This window comes from Melopsittacus undulatus, chromosome 3 (genome assembly GCF_012275295.1).
Source record: "Melopsittacus undulatus isolate bMelUnd1 chromosome 3, bMelUnd1.mat.Z, whole genome shotgun sequence".
In the NCBI taxonomy this organism is placed as follows: domain Eukaryota; kingdom Metazoa; phylum Chordata; class Aves; order Psittaciformes; family Psittaculidae; genus Melopsittacus; species Melopsittacus undulatus.
The window spans coordinates 20,167,423-20,188,501 of NC_047529.1; the positions used below are offsets into that span (position 1 = coordinate 20,167,423).

General features: G+C 38.6%; 1 protein-coding gene across 3 annotated transcripts in view; it reads left to right on the top strand.

Moving 5' to 3' along the window:
* ITSN2 (intersectin 2) overlaps positions 1–21,079 on the top strand; it is an 87,215-nt gene that overhangs the window by 17,969 nt on the left and 48,167 nt on the right. For 2 of the 3 annotated variants that reach the window (XM_034060946.1, XM_034060948.1), the window contains exons 3-8: positions 12,226–12,318; positions 13,981–14,044; positions 16,493–16,656; positions 17,676–17,873; positions 18,732–18,828; positions 20,433–20,575. In XM_034060946.1, coding sequence (XP_033916837.1) covers positions 12,226–12,318; positions 13,981–14,044; positions 16,493–16,656; positions 17,676–17,873; positions 18,732–18,828; positions 20,433–20,575 — 759 coding nt within the window. Of the gene's footprint in view, positions 1–11,888; positions 12,057–12,225; positions 12,319–13,980; positions 14,045–16,492; positions 16,657–17,675; positions 17,874–18,731; positions 18,829–20,432; positions 20,576–21,079 lie in introns of all 3 variants that reach the window. The other variant, XM_031046626.2, reaches the window with a different exon arrangement.

Consider the following 21,079-nt stretch of genomic DNA (forward strand, 5'->3'; position numbering starts at 1 on the left):
TTCTGTAGACAAAGTATAACCAGATCCCATGTTTGGACTTCATTGGAGAAATAACTGGCTGAAGGGGAGAGAAAGTGCAAATTTTAAGCTGGGATGTTGTCATAGTGATATTCTTCTGGATTTTTAGCTTGAGACCAGTTTTAGTTGTTACTGTTTATGGCAACATCATCAGTAAAAAGCAAACGTATGCTGGTTAAATTGGTTAATGACACAAACTTAGGAGTAATTTTCCAGTGAAAACTATACAGTATGAACTGCATATCATTGAATTTCATCACACTTCTGTTGTGCTTCCTCAAATAGCTTTTTAGTCATACCATTATGGGCTAGAAAAATTTTTGCTGTATGCTTGAGTCTCAGCAGTTGGCTGTGATTAAGGAGGAAGACAGTTGAATTGAATGTATTAGATGATGACTTAATAATTAGGTAATTTGAGGGAAAAGGAAATGCATCCTAAAATGTGGTGGATGAAATAAGGAATACTATGTGCTATTGCATAATGCACTGGTGAGACACCTTGTGGGATATAGGTTATAATTTGGGTTATCTGCTTAGGGGGGGAAAAAAACCAGGAAGTGTAATAGAGGCACTAGGCTTCAGTGTTATTCAGAATAAATGAATGAAGAGTGTTGAGAAAGACTAAAGAGATAGCTTTTCTTAACCTGTCAAAAGAAAAGCTGACTTTTTGTTTTTATTTTGTTGTATTGCTATACAGTAAATAAATTTGTTCTTTATTTTTTGTTATTAGAAAGAGAAACAAGAAGGAAAATACCTGTTTTTAAGTACACAGTTAGCACAAGGTTAAATAGAGATGAATCAGCTCTTGGTATGGTTGGTTTGGAAATGGGAACCCTTCTGTCAGCAGTTACATTCTGGATCATGGTCAAGGAAAAGGTATGATCGCCTTAAGGCAGAGCTTGAATTTTAGGAAGGAACGAATTTGTTAAGAATTTCTTGGAGTAGCAGCAGCCTGGTCATGGTGACCTTGGAAGTCCTTTCCAATCCTGTGCTCCTAAAAGGTAAAAAATAAGCTAAATAAAAAAGTAGTTAATAACATAATAAAGATTAGTGTTAGATCTTCATCCATTGACATAGTTTAAGCCTATAGCTGTTTTGTCTTGCTAAGATTTTATTAGTATCATGTGTTAGCCTTTGTAAGGTAATATTACACTGAATGATGGCTTTTATCTGGAGTAGTAATACTATAATGTAAGCTGCTTTCTTCATTTTGATGTCAGTGAGACTTCCTGATGATTTTTCTTCAAAGCATACAAAAGCCTAAACAAAAAACACAAGATGATGTACAAATATTGCCCCAAAGTGGAGCCACCTTACTGTAGGCTTAGCAGAAAGGACTCAGAAACATAAATCTACCACATGGCTGAGCTTCAAAGGGTTTGACCGTTAAAATTTTCATTTTATTGAAAGTTTAGATCCAGAAGTTTGGGAAACTTACTAATCTGATAAACCACTTGGTGTGGTTGTTATGATTCATGGTTGATGGGCATTGTGTGAAGTGGTAGCTTCTTAACGTCTACTAAATTCCATGTCATCTGTGATCATCATGGCCACTTTGAACAGGCCATAGATGGTATTAATTAGTATTGGCAGTATGAGTTCAGGTTTAGCCCACTAATTACAACAACAGGAATAAACAAATTTAGACACTGTTCTCTGTCAAATGTATTTATATAACGCTGTGCTGCTTTACTTAGAAATCTTGTATGTGCAGGCTTTTCAATGTACCGCGTCGGTTCTTTAGGACCTCTTGTTTTCCTACAATGGAACAGTAACCTTAAATCATAATGAGAGAGCTAGAAGGGGTGAAACCCTGGAAAGCTGAAGGAATATCAGTGTTCATGGGACTAGCCTTCTTATTAGGTACCTTCAGAGAAGTTATTAAAGTAACTCAGATATTTGTAGTTTAGTTGGATGTGTAGTTCCTTGTGTGTGAGTCTCAAGAATAGGTAAGATGAACTGAATATCAAGAGCTGTCTTAGTGCTCTTTATTGAAGTAATTTGTTGAAAAGTTGTATGTATTAGTAGCAGTATATTTTAAAGCATGTATGTACATTTCCTCTTGCATTTCTTCTCATAGCCATAATCTTGTGTTTAACTGTGATCTCCCTAGTACAGCTGTTTCTTTAGGAAGCACGTATTTCCTGAAAGTCATGGTTTCACTATTGTCAAAGAACTCCACACTTGTTACAGTGTGTGTTGATTCTTGTATGATAGGACTGAAAAGAGCATGCTTATAATTTTCAAGAGCTTCAGGTAAAATTTCCTGTGCAATAAGTGATAATGCTTTCATAACACTGTATTTCACAGGAAATCTTAAAGTTTGGGGAAAAAAAACACAGGTGCAAGTTGATGTATAAACTGTTTCTGGTATAGATGATGTGAGTTGGAAAGCCAGCAGAATTACTCCTCTTATGTCTAATGTTCTCTATTGAGACTGGATTAAGAAATAGAGAGTACTTTTTAACCTAACTTGAAGATAACTCAGCACCCACAAGGCTCACCTTCCTTGAAATTATTTACTCTGCTATTGCCAGCATCTGTTACACTCAAGGCTTTGGAAAAAAAAAAGGATTAGACAGTAGGGATACCTGTGAAAAAGATGGCCAAGAGAGAATGTGCCTTCTGCATTAATGGTGACTAGATGGGTTAAAGGTGTTTAGAGAAGAGACAGCTGAGGTTATAATAGAAATCTGTAAAACCTTAATAGCATAGAAAAGGATAATAAGGGAGAGAATATTGGCTGTTTTTTTCATAACTGAAAAGGGAAGCAATGCCTAGTGAAATTATTAAGCGTAAGGCAGGGAGAAGAAAATGGGTTGTTGGTTGGTTGGTTTTCCATAATGAACAGCTCAGTTTTGGGGCTCACTATCTCAAGATCTTTAGGAACCAAAAGTTCCAAGTACATGGTATCAAAACTTGGGGAGGAAAGATCTATGCCACCGCTATTAAATGGCTGTTTTTCTTTTCTTTCTTTCTTTCTTGTTTTTGCTCAAGAAGTCTGCCAGATTTCTAATTTCTCACAGCTGAGGAACTGTAATACCCAGGGAAGAACCCTGTTCCTAATTCTATTCCAGAAGTGGCTCTGTGAGCCACTGTGGAGGCAGGATTAGGGACTAAGGTATAAACTGATACCAAAAGTCTTCTGAACATAAATTAGACAGTTTTTAATTTATGATATTTAAAATCAAATCCCCTGGGGCACTGAGAAAGTGGTATTGTGTGTGCACTGGATATAGTTGGCAGTTCTGCTAATTAGTAATTTAATGTTATGAGGAGTACTGTTTAAACAAACTCTTGTTCTTGCTTTTGTCATCTTTGTGTTTTCTTCCAGCTTTTCCTACATGTTTTCTTTCTGTCAGGGCTAGAAATTACAAAGGGGAGGGTATCAAGAGTGGTCAAAGATACAGAGCAGCTTCCATATGAGGAATATTTATATTTATCAGGACATTATAGCTTGGAAAAGAAACAGTGGAGTTGGTGGATAAGGCAGACGTCACCTTCCCAAGGTCATTCATCATTTTGTAGGGAAGGGAATTGTAATTAACCTCTGATAACACAAGAATTGAATGAAAATATCATTTGCAGATACCAAGCAAAGCACTTCGGACTGTATCAAATAGTAGGAAGCTGTAGATGACAAAAGGTTACTCAGATTCCTTACGCAATTAGAGATAGGTGGATTTTCCTTCCATTCCTGAGTTACTGCCTCTGGTTCAGGAGCTGCACTGGGGGCTCAGAAGGCATCCTGGGGAAGTACCACCATGTGCTGACCTCAGTCTGTCACTCTGCTGGAGGCTTAGCTGGTCTATTATATTCAGTCTGTGCTGGCAGATTTGTTACTGAGATTCACTTCCAAAATTATCTCCTAATTTTATTTTATTCCAGGGATCATTCAGGAAATGGCTCCTCAATTTCCTTCTCTCCCACCCTTCCTTAATTTGGTTGTTCTTCTCTTTTCCTCTATCCTTTCAAGTCTGTATCCCAATTCTCCATTGTAAGTATAGCACAGCAGGCTTCCTTTAGGTCCCTCCTGAAGTCTGAAAACCCAGAAATAGTGGTTTAATGGCCAGATAATGACGAGAACTACAAAAATTACTGTAAAAGATCTAATATCCCTTGAATGGAGTTCTGCTCTGATTTTGTTTCAGTGTATGTTTTTATAGGATAGTCATTTCCTTTACTCCACATAATTTCATAGTTCATGTTGCATTCTCTTGCCTGGTATTTTTCCTGCTTGCATTTCTCCTGGTCTAGACAGATTTACTAGCTGCCACAGATGGAAACTCACCCGAATCTTTAGTTTTGTGGCATTCCCCAGAGATTTGTTAGACAATAATTAAATTATCCTTTTGTAAATTTTTAATTACGTTGTAGGGTTTTTGGTCAATGCTGGTGAGCAGCAGCATCACAAAAAAATCCATTTTCAGAATTAGAGAAGTTTAGTATAAGCTCTGGTGTCCTTTTTCCTCAAATATGGTGACTAAAAACTTTTATTTTCGTCATTGAAGACTATGATGCTATACAGGTTGACAGGACTCTACTCAAAAAAATAAAAGCTTCTAACTTGTTTAAACTGAAGGGTAAGATTATCTTCCATCTTCTGTGTCATGCTGGAAAGGAAGGCTGTGGAGTCTTGTCAGCTGGAAGTATGCCCACCTTAACAAATGCAGGCAGGTCTTGCACCTGGTAGGGGAGAATTTGGCAAAGCATGCTTCTTTTATGCTTTGATAATATTGCTTACTTTGAACTTTTCATAGCTTCCATTGGAAAGATTCTTGTTAGTGTGACTTTTTTCTTCTCTCTTTTTTTTTCTGTCTTTAAAATCCATCCAGAAGTGTTAATTGCAGGATTAGGGCAGTGATTGTCCCCCTGTACTCAGGTCTGGTGAGATTGCACCTTGAAAACTGTGTTCAGTTTTGGGCCCCTCACTACAAGGAAGATACTGAGGTGCTGAAGTGGGTCCGGAGAAGGGCAGTGAAACTGGTGAAGGGTCTGGAGCACAAATCTTGTGAGAACCAGCTGAAGGAACTGGAGTTGTTTAATCTCAACTGAAGGAGGCCCTGGGGAGACCTTATTTATCTCTGCAACTACCTGAACAGAGGTTGTAGTCTTGTGGGGGTCAGTCTCTTCTCCCAAGTAACAAGTGATAGGATGAGTGGAAATGGTCTCAAGTTGCCCCAGGGGAGGTTTAGGTTGCTTTACTTCACTAAAAGGGTCAAGCACTGGAACAGGCTGCCCAGGGAAGTGATTGAGTCGCCATTCCTGGAGGTGTTTAACAGATGTGTAGATGTGGTGCTTAGGGTTATGGTTCGGTGTTGGACTTGGCAGTATTGGGTTAATGGTGGAACTTAATGATCTTACAGGTCTTTTTCAAACTGCATGATTCTGTGGTTCTGTGATTCTGGACAAAGACATGGCTATGTCATTGGATAGAAGAATGGGCTTGTTTCATGTGCTGCATCAGTGTTTGTAACTCAACAGCTACAGCTGATTTCAATGGCATTGTTTTTCCAGAATTAGGTAGAAAATACTTTTATATTTGTTGCTAGTATTGCATCTAGGTATGGGGAAGGCTTAGGTTATGCCAAGTTTGTGTGCCAACTTTTTTTCTGTAAGAAGAAAGAAAGTTAAATTAGCTTTCAAGAATAAAGCAAGAGTTTACCAACAATGTAGGTTATAGTAGTTGCACTTCTTAATAAGAAATAGAAAACTTGCTTCATTAAAACTTCAGAAGAAGCTATTGAATGAGTTGTTACATATCCTACAGAAAACTCGTGAAAGGTGGTATGCTAGTGTGCAGTTGAGAGTACTGTCAGGTTTATACGCATTTCCTAATGTATTTTTATATTAGTGGAGTTCTAACAAAACTTAAAAAAAAAATCTGTTTGCACATCTTTAAGTAAACTTTGCTGTAATTTTCTGTGTCTGTGGGTTTGTGTTTGTTTTTTTTTTTTTACTATTTTGCTTGCTTGATGTGTTGCTTTATGTTTGAGTGCTGCTTCGCAATAATTTAATTAAAAAATGAGCTTCTGAAAGTGGATAGCCATAATGAGCTAAATGATTCTGTGATTTTATCAAGTATAGAAATACTGTCCTGCTGTTACAAACTGATAGTTTAACTGCTTTAGAATCAAATTGTTCTGGAAAATTCAGAAAACAAGTGGATCTTTACTGTTAGCGTGGACTGGACTATTACATATCTCTAAATTGTTTTAGGGATTATACTCATTCTAAAAGCAAGGATTATATTTCTACATAGATATTATTGCATGGGACAGAAATGTTAATGTTATTCCTTTACAGATATATTTTTCTGTATAGAAGTGGAGGGATGTCACTGACTGTATTAGGCAAAATACTGCATCATATGGAATTTTGTTCTTTTTAGGAGCAAGTGGTTAGTTTACATGAGCACAATACTAATTTTAGTGAACTGCTGAATTTAAGGATTCCCAATACACCGAAATATCTAGAAATCCTGTACAGAATACAGAGATAGGAATTGTACTCTGAAATGCAGTGTGGCTGCTGCTGCCATGTCCACATTTCTGTGAGCATGCTTTTCAATTAAGCAAGCATTTCTTGGCCAAATCTGTGAAGCCCTGCATTTGCCCGATGCTATTTACAGCCTGTCTGCAAGTAATGGTTATTTTTGGATAGCACATCAGAGACACTTGAAAACCTTTGAAGATTCTCTGGCTTCAGTGTGCACAATTCTTGTAATTCTAGTGAAAATACAAAAGTGAAGAGAAATGTGTTTCCACACAGCCTTTAACTGAAGTTACACTGAAGTTGTTAAGCATAGAGATACCCTTTTCTTCTGGCAGTTGCTGTAGTGTTGCTTAATATGCTGAGAGCCTCTGTGAAGCATTTCTGGTAGGACAAGTAGTATTGGGATGAACGTATGTGTTGTGAAATGAGTGAGGTTGCATGTGTCTCCTGTTGTGGTCAGAATACATTGGAGCTGAGAATAAGAGGTGTGTTCCTTAAGGAAGGGCAAGTGGTACTTTGAGATGGACCCAAAGCCACCACAGTAGTATTTCATAACACCTTTGCACACCTAAGTAAGAATAAATGCTTATTATCAGTAAGCATTTTCTTCTATGTTTGATATAAAGAATCAACAACAGAAGAGGGAAGCAAATAGTGAAAATAGCAAAAACACTGATAAGGATTCTGGAAATTCCCACTAATGGTAAAATGTTCTGTGTATTTTCAGACTGCTGGAGTGTTTATTCACCACTGAGGAAAAATTAGAAAGGTGATTCAACATCTCAAGCATTAAATATGATCTGTAATAAATAATGTGGTAAACTAATCTACGAACATAGACAGAGAAGGGCTAGAATTATTAGATTTATCCCAGTATTTCTTACACCGAACAAGTCTCTCATGGCTCCTAATGAGAGACAGTAATGTGATTACTGGTTGCATTAAGGAAAACCCCTTGTTGTGCAGCTGGAGGCATGCTGCTGCTTGTCTGTGTTGAAATTTCCCCATCTTTAAACATGGGGATAAATATTTGTTTAGGGTCATTATGACACTTAATGCTAGATTTTTTGGATCATTTAAAAGGTGGTGGTGTAATCACTCATCCTCGTGACTTGTGTCTACAAGGAATGTTCTTTCAATTTAGATTTATTATCTCTGTGGAATTAATTAACTTTGTAGGTCATAGGAGTGTCATTTTTATTAGAAAACAGCAAGCAACGCCTGTCAGTGAAGAACAGTTCTTTGGAGAATGTGAGAAATATCTTGTAGTTTTCCACAACTTAAAAGATATCTTTATCTTTTTCACTAATAGTACTGCTCTAGGTACAACTACCTTTTGCTATGGGTAGTGCTAACCAGGGGCAGAGGTCATGCAGCGCATTTTCAACTCTGTTTACTTTTCTTCTAGGATTGCACTTTCTTTTCTTCCCTCTTTTTCAATGGCACCTTACCGTTTTAAGGAAGGAACAGTGTTTCCATTTCTGATCTTAGCAGCCCATCAAAGCAAGTCCTTTATTTTCTTCAGGAGATTATCTGTCTGATGTGGTGTTGCAAAGACGTTTCTGGAGCTGTCCTACTAAGTGCTGTGATCCTGACATAAACAGACCCATATACGCTCTTGTAGAAAGATGCTTTTTATTTAAAATGAGCTTAAAGGAACAGAAAATGTTGTTTAATGCCCAGCATGGTCACTTGCTTCCAACACTATAAAATTAGTTGGAATTGCTGCCACATTGAATTACATGTTGATACCGGTTACATGAAGGTGAGGTCAGTATGCATTTTGTCATCTTTAGAGAAGTCTTGAAGGTATGCCAACATGATCTGGTATAAGGAATCCACTGAGACATTCCTGGACTGTAAGTCCAGGTTTCCCACACTAGGTCTCGAGTACACTAGCCAGTCTTGATGTCTATTCAGTCTTCTCTGAAGGTAACAACCTTCTCTAGAAAAGACAGGTAGTTTCAAATCTGTCTCCCAGAGGTGTTACTAATACAGAAATGTGTTTTTTCACAAACAGAAACGAAGTGAAGGCAATAGTTATCCTAGATCTTGGGGGGGAAATGTCTCTGAAGTTCAGCATTTCTTGAGCTTTGATTCTTTATAATGCAAAGTAGTCAAATACATAGCTTCATCCACATGGGTCTTGCTTCATGTATGAAGTTGTGCGATTCCAAAGTAACTTCATTAGAAGAATAACGATTTTATAAGAGATATGTACGTTTGGTTTTTTTCCCCTCTCCTCCAAAATTGTACCACCTACAGTTGGGAAAAAAATATTTCTCTCTTGAAAATCTCCAGGAAACTTAAGCTAAGTCAGAAAAGTAGAAATGTACTGTTCATTGGCTGCAGCAAAGCTGGTCATGAGAGCATGTCGTGGTGACTGTATTTGATTTCTGATGCTGAACTGATTTGTAAAAGTGTAGTAGTTCACAGCTTCTTGGTGCCAGCTCGGAATCTCTGTGGAGCCAAAGGTTCATCACTGCTTCATCAAAGAGATGCATGCCTCCTGCCTCATCAGAGAGCTCTCTGCAGAGTGGAGATGTCTGTGGTTTGGTTTAGTGATTTGTGTGTGCCTTGTCATGAATAAGGATTAGGGTTGTGAGGAAGGAATAATAACAGTGATGTTTCTGGGCAAAATTAATTATTCCTTTTAGCTAGATCTGACTTATGGGCAAGATGTTTCCCAGCCCTGGGATTGAAGGCATGTTAGTGCAAACAAACGTTGAGCTAAGCCAGGTATGTTTAGATGATACACCTTGGATGGAAGGTATTTCTCTGTGACTCTTCCTGCACCTTTTTCCTCCCAAGAAAAGGAGTAGTCATCCCTTTGTCACTGTCCAACATGACCAAAACTTGGTTGTTTGTAAACAAGGCAGTGTAATTTTTCTCACCAGTGATACTGAGTGGCCAGTGTTACCAATGGTGGTAGCTTTGGGAAGCAACCATAGTTTTTTGTGATGATGGAAGCACATTTTGATGGTGACACACAGAACTGAGTTTCAGACTAATTTTGTCTGTGGTAAGTCTTTATTGTGATCGTCTCAGCTGTACTATAAGTAAGCACGGCAATTACTTTGAGGATTGGTTTTGTGACATGATTTGTGGAATTGCTAAGATCTTTTGAATACCCGTTGTTCAAAGTGTTAATTACAGATAGACCAATGTGGTATTTTTTGTTCAGTATTTTGGGGAATCTTAATTTAAATGGCACACTCTGTACCGCTTCTGTAGTTTTTTGCTTTCCTTATTTGTATCACTAGCTGGTAACATCAAGAGTCATGATACCGTGGTTACTCTAAAACCAAGAGCTTGCAATGCTTTAACCTTCCCATTTCTGTTCTTTGTTTCTGTTTTGCACTGGAGTAGGTGTTGGAAAAAAACTGAATCCTTTAATGAGGTAGTGTTGGGTGGGCCTTGAATGCTCACATTGTGAATCCCTCCCATAAATATTGGGTGGGTTTTTTTAAATTTTTTTCTTTTAAACAGTTCTGTTAAAGATACTCTCATTATTTAATGGTTATTAACATGTATTCATAAAAGAATGATCTGTTCTGGTTCAGGCTGAAAATGGTACGCACCCTCTCTTAAGTGATGCTAGGTTAAAACTTTCTGTGGGACTTTGATCAGTTGCTGACAAGCACCAGACATCTCACTATCAGAGATGGAAGAGCTGTGCTGACTTGAAGGTGTGCTGTTCTTTAGATCCTAACTCCTGTTAAAAAACCCCACAACATATTACTTTCTAGACTTAGGATCTAGGGGTTCTCAGCTTTGGAAGGACTCCCGGCCTCCCCTCCTCCCTGGCAGAGCATGAGCTCAGAAAAGGCCTTGGACAAACCAAACACCCGAGCAGTAACTCAAAACATACTTGCTATCAGCAACCATTCCCAGCCCAGAAGTCAAAACACAGCACTGCACCAGCTACCAAGAAGGAGAAAAAAATGACTGCTACTGCTGAACTCAGGACACATGCCTATAAACCAAACAAACAATGGAGACTGTTCGGGTTTTTTTTGATGGAGACACCAGGAATAAAGGAGATTTTCAGTCTCTGTCCTCAGGGACAGGGAAAAACTGAAATCCTTACCTTTGAAATAAATTGTAAGTAGGTTGGTCTTTTTTCAAGAATTACATTCAGTCCCCTGAAACATTCACACAATGCACATTTGATAACGTGTGTCCCTAGTTACCATGTGCAGCCTACAAGAAAACCCTTTCAATGAGGCCACCTTAAAAAAAAAGGTATATCCTCAAGAGAGGGAACCAAAACACCAAAATGCAGGTGCATAGAGGTTGTATCCTAATGCCCTGCCACCTTTTCTGTCATTCATATCCCCCATGAGCTTCTGGTTTGGTTTGGGTGTTTTCCTTAGGATTTCCCTACTGAGAGGGAATTAATTTGACAGGAGGATGACAGTCTTAACAGGACTTTCTTAAGAGGAGACATTTAGTCATTTTGGAAAATGTGTCTGCATAGATGGATAAATGCAGGTGAGAGACGATGAACATGGTTAACATGTCTATAGTGGCAAGTACATCAGTGTGCAGTCCCTTTGCTGTGTTGTTGTTTTCTTAAAAACAGTGAAAACTGCTGAAATTTTGTAGATTCAACACTTTGAAATGAGGTTTAGGTAGGAAACGAGGAAGCTTTTTATAGTAACTTCCTCTCAAATTCCTGTCCATTTTAAAGCAACTTGTTAGTATCGTATTAAAAGAATTATTTATTCCCTCAGTTCTTTTAGTGAGCAATGCAAGTGCTTGAAGCACAGATTAACAGTTCTTTGGAAGTGGTAATGCTTAATAGAATGTATTTTAAAAGTAGTAATACTGTTTTGGGGGTTTCCATTCAGATTTTTGGCCAGTTCTTGCCGATCTTGTAGATTTCAAAAATCAAACACTTGTCAAGAACTTCCCAACTAAAACTTCTTCCTAACTTAAAAGCAAGCCCAGTTATTCTGTCAAACTGCTTTCCTGACAAAGGACGCACACCCTGACCTTTTATTCAGCAGGTTGGAGCATTTCTGAAAGTCACTTTGGTTCTGCCAGCTATATCAGCACAGTTCTGTAAACATGATTATTCCCTTCAGTTTCTCTTTGCTACTTTGAGGCTGTAATATTTAACACTTTTTTTTTAGCATTGAAAAATGGTAAGTGGAAATAGCATGCTGCTTAAAAACTCAGAATGTTACTCCTTTGTCAGAAAAACCAACATATTTCTGTAGCAGTCCCAATTTTGGTTTTAAAGTAGTGGTAAAATGAAGCATGAGTCTTTTTGGCAGCTGTAGGGTGTTAGCTCTCTATATGAGAACCTTTAAGTGACATTGAATGCCATTTGCTCATCAGTGAATCAGGGGAGCATTTGGTTCATGCAGGGTATGGTGAGCAACGTGCATCCTGCCCAGGCTGGAACAGTCAGCAGCAGCAGGAAACTGCATTGCACCAGGTTTGAAGGACAACAGAGCATCTTTGAAAGCTGACTGCAAAGAGATCTAGCTGAGGAATTAATTGTTTCAGCTCGCACTTGCACATCTGGGAAGCAGGTTTGTGTTTCCTAACATCCTTGCCAAACTGGTAGGAGCTGGGTGTGCCAAGATCTAATTTTGTCTCTTGAGAAACCAAGCTCTTATTTTGCAAGTGTTGTGCTTGATTTTTAAACTTTTTCAGTCGGTTTGGTTGTTCAGTGTTTTGGTTTTGCTTTTTGTTTCTTAGGAGGTCCAAATATATGGGCCATCACCTCTGAAGAGCGGGCCAAACATGACAAGCAGTTTGATAGCCTTAAACCCACAGGAGGCTACATTACAGGTTGGTTTGAGATTCTGGACTACAACTTAACTTCTGTGTACTCATAAGTATCTTTGTAAAACAGTTTGCAAACTACATCCTATTTCTAGCCCCTTGTTGTGTGACTAATAACCATATTCTTTGGACAAACAGCCACAGGTTATTATTAAACTTATGTAAGCTTTTGGCTAAAGTGTGGCACCACAGGAACATTCTTTTATTAACCCTGTCACTTCTGCAGCTAGCAGTTATGTGCTGTCTAGGTTCAAAATCAAAGAGTATCAGGCGAAATCTGTGCTTAGATGGGAGGCTGCCAAGGAGCACTTACAGCAGCTATTGTGGCAAGTGACGCCACAGACACCAGAAGTGGCTCTCCTCTGTCTGAACAGTGTTAGAGAATACTGTGCTGTTAGATAGCTTTGTTTTAGAGGAAGAGGCAGGGAGAGAGATGCTGACAGCTTGTCCTTCTTAATGACTGCTTGAAATTTATTAACCCTTGAGCCTTCAGTGAGTTCTGGATAGGCTAGTGTCATTTTGCAGTGGCCTGCTGTCAGTTCCAGTTACATTCAGCCGCTTCTCCTCTGAAACAATTGGGTCATGTTGCTGTGCATCTCAGAATTTGCAGTTTTTAAGTATAAGAATCTGCTTGTGATATCAAGAAAAGACTCTAGCTCACTGGCAAAAATGCCCCATTCTTAAATTGAGTGTGTGCGTGGGCACTAAAGACTACCCATAATTGTTTCTGCTTGCCTAACTATCTGCTGTTTCTCCCTGTGGTGACTCCATTGCCTCAGCTTTTCTTATTTTGGGGCCAAAAAGGACTGCGGAGAAAGTGGAAAGTTGTCTGCTGCTCTGGCCACACAGCACTGGGAGGTTGTGTTTACCAGTAGCTGAAAAGTATTCAGTCCCAGGGACTACCCATAGGCCACATCTAGCTCTTACCTGCACATATGTCTGCAGGCTTCATTATTTATGTGGCAATTATTTATTTCATTGAAATGAAAGGTGATATATGAATATAAGGGAAGAAAGAAGTGAAAGCATAACCTGAAGTCTTAGCTTGAAGCATCTGTAATTCACTCATAGGTAGGCATTAACACCATTATCCACGTTTTACCACATGTTTGTATACAGCATGATCAGTGCCAATTGATTTGGATCTTGATATGAGGTTGCACAACAGTTCCTGTTCCATTCCTGAAATACTGAAATAATGGATGTTCTCTGATGGAACAGAATATTAATCAGAATGTGATACTCTCCCAGATTTTTCTGGAGAAAACATACTGGCTCAAGTTAGATTGGATAAAGGAGAAGGAAAGAAATAGCATGCTCACTGTTTCCTGTCAAAGCAATTGGTTCAGAACTAAATTTTCAGTCATTTTTACTTCTCTAAATCTTGCACCTGTAAAATTGCTTAGCAGCTGTTGACTTGTGACCTGTTAAAGCTTTTTGTAACTATCTGAAATTACTTCTCAGAGCAAAGACTCAGGATTGCAGAATACATGGGTAGCTGCCAATCGCTGTCACTAAGGAAGGGGTTAGGTGGTATGAAACTGGAAAGCTTGGTATTTAGCATGCTGGTTCCTTTTTGAAACTTTGATCCCACAAGGGAGTACAGAGGTCTTCTGAAAATCTGTGTCTTTAGTGTAAAAGTCTGTCTGTCTTTCCTGTTTATCATAGGTGACCAAGCACGTAACTTTTTTATGCAGTCGGGTCTACCAGCTTCAATCCTTGCTGAAATATGGTAATGTATTCTTTTTTCTTTTTTCCTAGGAGATGTGTAGCATTCAAATACTATCTTTAGTATGGTGTGTTGTCTCAAAGAGGCTTTCAGCAGTTGAAGTAGGGGTGTTGTCTGAGTCATTATTTTAATTAAAAAGCACTATCTTTTTAAATATTTTTCATGACATTATTTCAGATTGTGTCATACTGAAAACAGCCTTTTTAAACTGTAGTAAGTGCTTGAAACAAAAAGCAATGACAAATTGCAAGACTTTCATAGAAGGAAGTGCCTGTTGGACTGCCACATAGGCTAAGCCCTATCTTTATATTTTTAATAAATACATATAAGAGCAAGTGGTGATAGGCTTTAAACTGAAGGGGGTAGATTTGGATTAGATATTATGAAGAAATTCTTACTGTGAGGGTGGTGAGGTGCCAGCACATGTTGCCCAGAGTCTCTGTGGCTGCCCAGAGTCTCTGTGGCTGCTCAATCCCTGCAAGTGTTCAAGGCCAGATTGGATGGGGCTTTGAGCAACCTGCTCTAGTGGAAGGTATCCCTTCCACTAGAAGGGGGCTTGGAACTAAATGAGATTTAAGGTTTATTCCAATTCTATAGTTCTCCATTTTTATGCTTATTAATAATATAATGGAAAAGGAGGTAAAAATACTTCAAATAACAAGAAAGAAAAAAGAGGTAAATAATGGATTAATGAATTGCTGGAGATACCAAATTGAATGACGTTTGACATACTGTTAACCACTAAAATGACAATAAGGTTAAGTATGGGAAAAAATATATGCTACTAAACTGGGAATGGAAAATACACTGCAAGCAGAAGACAGCAAAAAAAATATAAAGCCACAGAAAGTGTTAGTAGAAGATCAGTTATAATACACTGAGAAATCTCCATCTCACAGTTGAGAGACCCCACCTGCAGTACTGCATTCAACTTCAGGGCCTCCAACAGGACATGGACCTGTTGGAGTGAGTCCAGGGGAAGCCACAGAGATGCTCAGAGGACTGTAGCACCTCTGCTATGAAGACAGGCTGAGAGAGCTGGGCTTGTTCAGCCTGGAGAAGAGAAGGCTCCAGGGAGACCTTAGAGCAGCTTCCAGTGCATTAAGGGTGCTGACAAGAAATCTGGAGAAGGGCTTTTTACAAGGGCATGGAGTGACAGGAAAAGGGAGAATGGCTTTAAGCTGAAAGAAGGGAAATCTAAATCATATATTAAGAAGAATTTTTTTACGATGAGGGTGGTGAGGCCCTGGCATAGGGTGCCCAGAGAAGCTGTGGCTGCTCCATCCCTGGCAGTGTTCAAGGCTAGGTTGGACAGGGCTTTGAGCAACCTGGTTTAGTGGATGGTGTCCCTGCCCATGGTAGAGTGTTGGAACTAGATGATCTTTAAGGTCCCTTCCAACCCAAGCCATTCTGTGGTAGCAGCCAATGCTATAGTACAGAAACTAGAAAAACACCTGTTCTTTGCAGCATGTATGTGGTGATTGCAACACTTTTCAGTCTTCACTGGAATACTGTGTTCATTTTGGGGTACTTGGTTGTTATCAAGATACATATGTGCTAAAAGGCACACAGTGGAGGCTCATAATTAAGAATAATTAAGAATAACTCCTTGTGTGGGAGATGTGAAAAAGTATTAGTGAAACTAACTAAATGCAAACTTAGTTTCTTCTTCAGACTCTTAAATTGCCTAGAAAAGAGTGGTAAAGAATTTTTTTGCATAGGGTCTTGGGGTTTTATAATGAATAATAACAGGATGATAGGCTAAATGTAGCTTAATGCTAAGTCTGATTTATTTTTTTTCCTTCCTAATTTTATTTACACTCCTGTGCCCAGTCCTAACATCTACTAAGATTTCATATTTTCTGTCTGACCAGAAATTCTGTCTTTTTATGTATGCACTGTTGTATATATTTTCTGTTATAATTAAGTTCATTTGCAAAAGTGTCAGAGGAAGACACTGTGGATATCAGGCTTAAAAAGCCCTCACATTTTGTGATTTAATGGAGTTTTCATAGTGGGTATATTGTGCCTTTAGCAGGTTTCTGCATCCTTCTGTTGCAGATTCTTGCATTCTTCCTTACATTACCAGCCATAAATTTAAAATAATTAGTTTGGCTAGTACCACAGAAAATAGTCTAGCAGAGGCAGCAGGTCTGTCCACTGCACAGATGAATACTACTTTTCCAAGTGTCTTCCTTCTTTCTCAAGCTTTTAATACGCACCAACTTTAAAATTGAACTCTGCAGTAGGCGACCAAGTATGTAGTCAAACTTCTGAGGGTTTGAATGTTATCAGAAGTAGAAAATCTGTAAATGGTTGCAAGAATTTTCTTGTTTTCTTGTACAAAACCAGTAAACAAAACCAATAGAAAAGCTTCTCATTAAGTGAAGAAGTTATATTAGCATTTTCTCCTTGTGGGCTTTTCTAATTTTATTTTATTTTGGTTTTAAGGACACTATCGGACCTGAACAAGGATGGAAAAATGGATCAACAGGAGTTCTCTATAGCCATGAAACTCATCAAGCTGAAATTGCAAGGACAGCACTTGCCTGCAGTTCTCCCTCCTGTCATGAAACAAACTCCAGTATTTTCACCGCTAATGTCAGCTCGCTTTGGTACTTATGAATACATAATTACTTAGTGTTCAGAGGTAAAAATCCACAGTTAATTGCAGCCAAATACAAGTGTTAATCTGACCATGACAGTTGAGTGAATCAGTGAAAAAAAAAACCCAAGGATATTCTGATTTAGTAAATTCACAAAGTTACTTTCTTGACATTTTTGATGATTTCATTCTTTGAAGACTCTTAATGATAAACCTTCTATTGAATTTTTGACATGAGGTGCAAGAAGGCCATTCATATCTGCCATCCCACTTGCAGGCTCATATCTTGTACTGCTAGTCTTTTTTTATCTCCGTCCTACTCATCTTGCTATTTATACTTGGGATTTTTAAAGTTAAACTTAGTAAAGGTCAAAGTTTTGGTGGAACACTTACTTTAAATATTTTTTCAAAATCAATCAGCTTGTCTGGTTTGGTTATATGATCAACTGAACAGAATTATTTTAACTTTTTTTTCCCCTTTCTGATAATGTTTTCAGATTCAGTGCATGCCTGTTGGTATTTTGTTGTTTTGTAGGACAAAATATATATAATGACTTGAGCTGTATTCCAAAATTAATGCATACTTCTGTGCTGAAATGTATGCATATATTAATTACACACGTGATTTAAAATACCTGCCCATTGCTAAGCCTTGTGCGTTTGCATACAAGTGCCTCCATTTATAGACAGCTCTGGCTGATGTATGATTACTTCCTTTTAACTTTCTGTCATCTCATCTGCATACAAGGGTTATCTGCCGCAAGGCTCATCCAGAAGTTCAAGTGCCTTTAATCACTTCAGGCAGCTGCCTGAAAGAAACCATTTGCATGGGTCCCTAAGTAGGGACTTTACACCAGTGTGGATCCTTCCAAGGCCAGTACTTGGAAGAGACTTAGTTCAGAAACATTATCAGCTTTTCCCTATAGAGGATTGTCACAGCTTTGTGTAGATTTTGCCTAGCACAGTGGACCCCATTTCTTGTTGGAGCCTCTGCAATATTAAATCATGAATTGTTGTCTTTTTCTCTAGGAATGGGTAGTATGCCAAATCTGTCCATGCCAACGTCTGTGTCTACGATCACACCATTAGCTAACATGCCTCTGACCTCAATGACTTCTGTTCCTCCTTTGGTTATGTCCACTCCCCTGGTGCCTTCTGTCAGTATGTCCTCGCTGCCAAATGGAACATCTAACCTTTTACAGCCTTTGTCCGTACCTTTCTCTTTAAGTAAGTACAGTGTTGTGGTTTAAGCCCAGCCAATAACTCAGAACCACACAGCCACTCACTCACTCACCCTCTTTTTCTTACTCCCACTCCCAGAGGGATGGGGAGGAGAATAGAAGGAATGTCATTTCCATGGGTTGAGATAAGAACAGTCCAGTAACTAAGGTGTAACACAAACTACTACTGCTACCACCAATAATAATAATGATAAGGGAGATAACAAGGGGAGAGAATACAACCGCTCACCACCTACCCACCGATACCCAGCCCGATCCGAGCAGTGACCTAGCCCTTCCGGTAACTGCCCCCAGTTCATATAGTGGGCATGACGTGCTGTTGTATGGAATACCTCTTTGGCTAGTTTGGGTCAGGTGTCCTGTCTCTGCTTCCTCCCTACTTCCCCTCCTCCCTGGCAGAGCACGAGGCTCAGAAAGTCCTTGGTCAGAGTAAACATTACTGAGCAACAAATAAAAACATCGCTGTTATTATCAGCGTTGTTCCCAGGCTGAAAGTCAAAACCACAGCACTGCACCAGCTACTAAGGAGAAAAATGACTCCTACTGCTGAACCCAGGACATAAGTCCAGTACTTGTTTTCAGAATTGTGAATCTTATTTTCTCTATGGCTAATTCCAGAGAATGCTAATATTTGACTGTGAGTTTAAGAAAAAGTTACTAAAAAATGTGGGTTTTTTTCCAGAGTTCACATTTGTCAAATCAGTTCTAACTAGTTAACAGCAAGGCACTGGTCAAATTTTCTTATTTCTATCAAAACCTTGAATGTTTGTTGCAAAACATTACCTTATACGAGGTTGTTTTACAGTTTTTGTTTTGTTTTGTTGTTGTTGTTTGTTTGTTTCAGCACTGCCTCATACTGGTTCTTTAGGTGCCATGGCAGGAGGGTTTGGTGGCACTAATATACAGAAGGCACAGTCACTAATCGATTTAGGATCTAGCAGGTATGAAAGTTTAAAATTATTGTATTGTGAGTTGTATACCTTACAAAAATCATGGAAGATTTCTATTTTCAAAGTGTATTAAAAATTAGTTTATTTAATACAACCTGTCAGGTCTGAAAATAGATTGTTTTGATATGAACAATAATATTTTCAGTAGTCTGGCAGATCTATTGGAAGTAGGAGAGGAGTTCAAATGCGAGAAAGCAGTGCTGAATAGAAGGGAAGGTAGCTCATTAGTAAATAGAAGTAAAACTTCCCAAGTGGTTCTAAAAGCAATGTTTATGGATTGATGTGCTCATTCATTATAGAGGGCACCATGTAATGAGCAGGCATGTATGAACAGTATTTGTTATAAATATTTATCTATTGTTTTATGAATAATACAAGATTATGAATCTTTGTAGTCAGCTGCTCTGCTTCACTGATTTTAGAGCTTTGGCATAGACAAAGTGAGGGATTAGACCTACCTATTCCATTTGGCATCAAGAGAACAGTCTCCCAAAAGACAGTATAGGGGGCATCTCAGCTCAGCTGAGTTCTGGAAGTGGACTTGGAAAAGGTGCACCTTCGTTTCTGATGATACAAGGCATCTAGGGTGAACACGTCTTACTTTGGGCTCCTCATGCAGGCACCTGATGTTAGCAGATGTTCAGTGAGATGATTGTAGACATGGTGTGTGCCTGTAATCATCTCTAATTTTTTTTTAACAAAAACTTTTCTTTCCTGGTGTTGTAGTGTTACAAAGTAGCTCTCCTTCAGTGTTACTATTGACAGCATTTTCACCATCACATTACCTAATTCCAAGGAAAGGACGTCTGTCCAGCATCAGGCTGGAAAGGCTTTGTTTCTATTAGCATTCTTTATTGCCTTGAATAACACTGCAAATAGTTTCTTTTACTTGACAAAATAGGGGGTTGCCTTAAATAAGGCAGCCGGATGCACCTGGTTTTGCCTGATCTTCAAAGGTGAGACACTGTGAAAATGCTGGGACTCACAGGTAGAAGGTTTATAGGTATATCTGAACACTCCATCAGCACTATTCTGCAGAAATTGAATGAGTTGGAAAAATTCCATTCAGCCTTTGTCACTGTCATTGTCACTAATGGAAAGAAGAGATAGAGGTGGAATATAGTGACTTTTAACAGCATTAGAAGCTATTTTTTTGCATGTCAGTGTATCAGGTAACGTTTGATGCTTATGGTTGTTCATTTGTATACATCTTAAAATTGCTTAGACATCTGCCCAATGCTTCAGTGCCCTTGTAAGCATTCTTATGAAATTTAAGATGTTTTCTTGTGGTTTTCTGTAGTATTATTTTGCAGTGGTGGACTAATGAATTAAGAGGCATTAGTGTCTGTGATACCAAGGGAACAGGATCTCGATTTCAACAGTTTTGGTTTAGATATGTGTCCTGTTTTCACAGTGAAATCCCATAGTAGTGTTGAAAATATTTATAGCACATTAGCAGAGATAAAACTTTGTGAAAGTTGTTTCATGTTACCAGAATATATTATATATCCTCTGTTTCAATGCCAGTTTATTAAGCCAAATAACTTATTTTTTCTTTATCTCTTTTTCTTTCATTTTCTTAAATTCTGTTACAGTTCAAATTCTTCCTCTAGTGCTTCACTAGCTGGGAATTCACCAAAGATTGTGTCCTCGGACTGGGCGGTCCCTCAGACCTCCAGATTAAAATACAGACAGAAATTTAACAGTCTTGATAAAAGTATGAGTGGATATTTATCAGGTGAGTATAGCATTTGATACGGAGTGGGAAAACCAGCAGTGTTTTCTGGGGGATGGAATTCCGGCTTGGGGTGTGACTTGCATATGAAATAAAAAGCTGAAATTGTTGATATTCAGACCTATGCAGGAGAAAGTGGGCTTCAGCTGCTGGTTCCAGTCAGCCAAGAAATTAAAATAACTGTCAGTTTACTGGCTTGGACTCTGTGTTAGACCTGGGGGAGTCTAAGGAGACAGAAGTATCCCCAGGTAGACTGAATCTACAGCAGCTGTCAAGGTGAAGAGGAGAAAAGTAGTAATAGTGGGATCTAACTAAAAGAGCCTGAGAACCAGACTGGGGAATTTAGCTCCATAAAATCAGCAGTCATTTTCCAAGCATCACTCTTCGGACTGAGACTCTTTCTTATGACTTTATAAAATGGAGGACATCTCACAATCATTTTTTTGTGCCATGTGCTCCTGTGTGTGCATATTAGTAATTGCTTAGATATTTGGGCTCTGTCTTTTC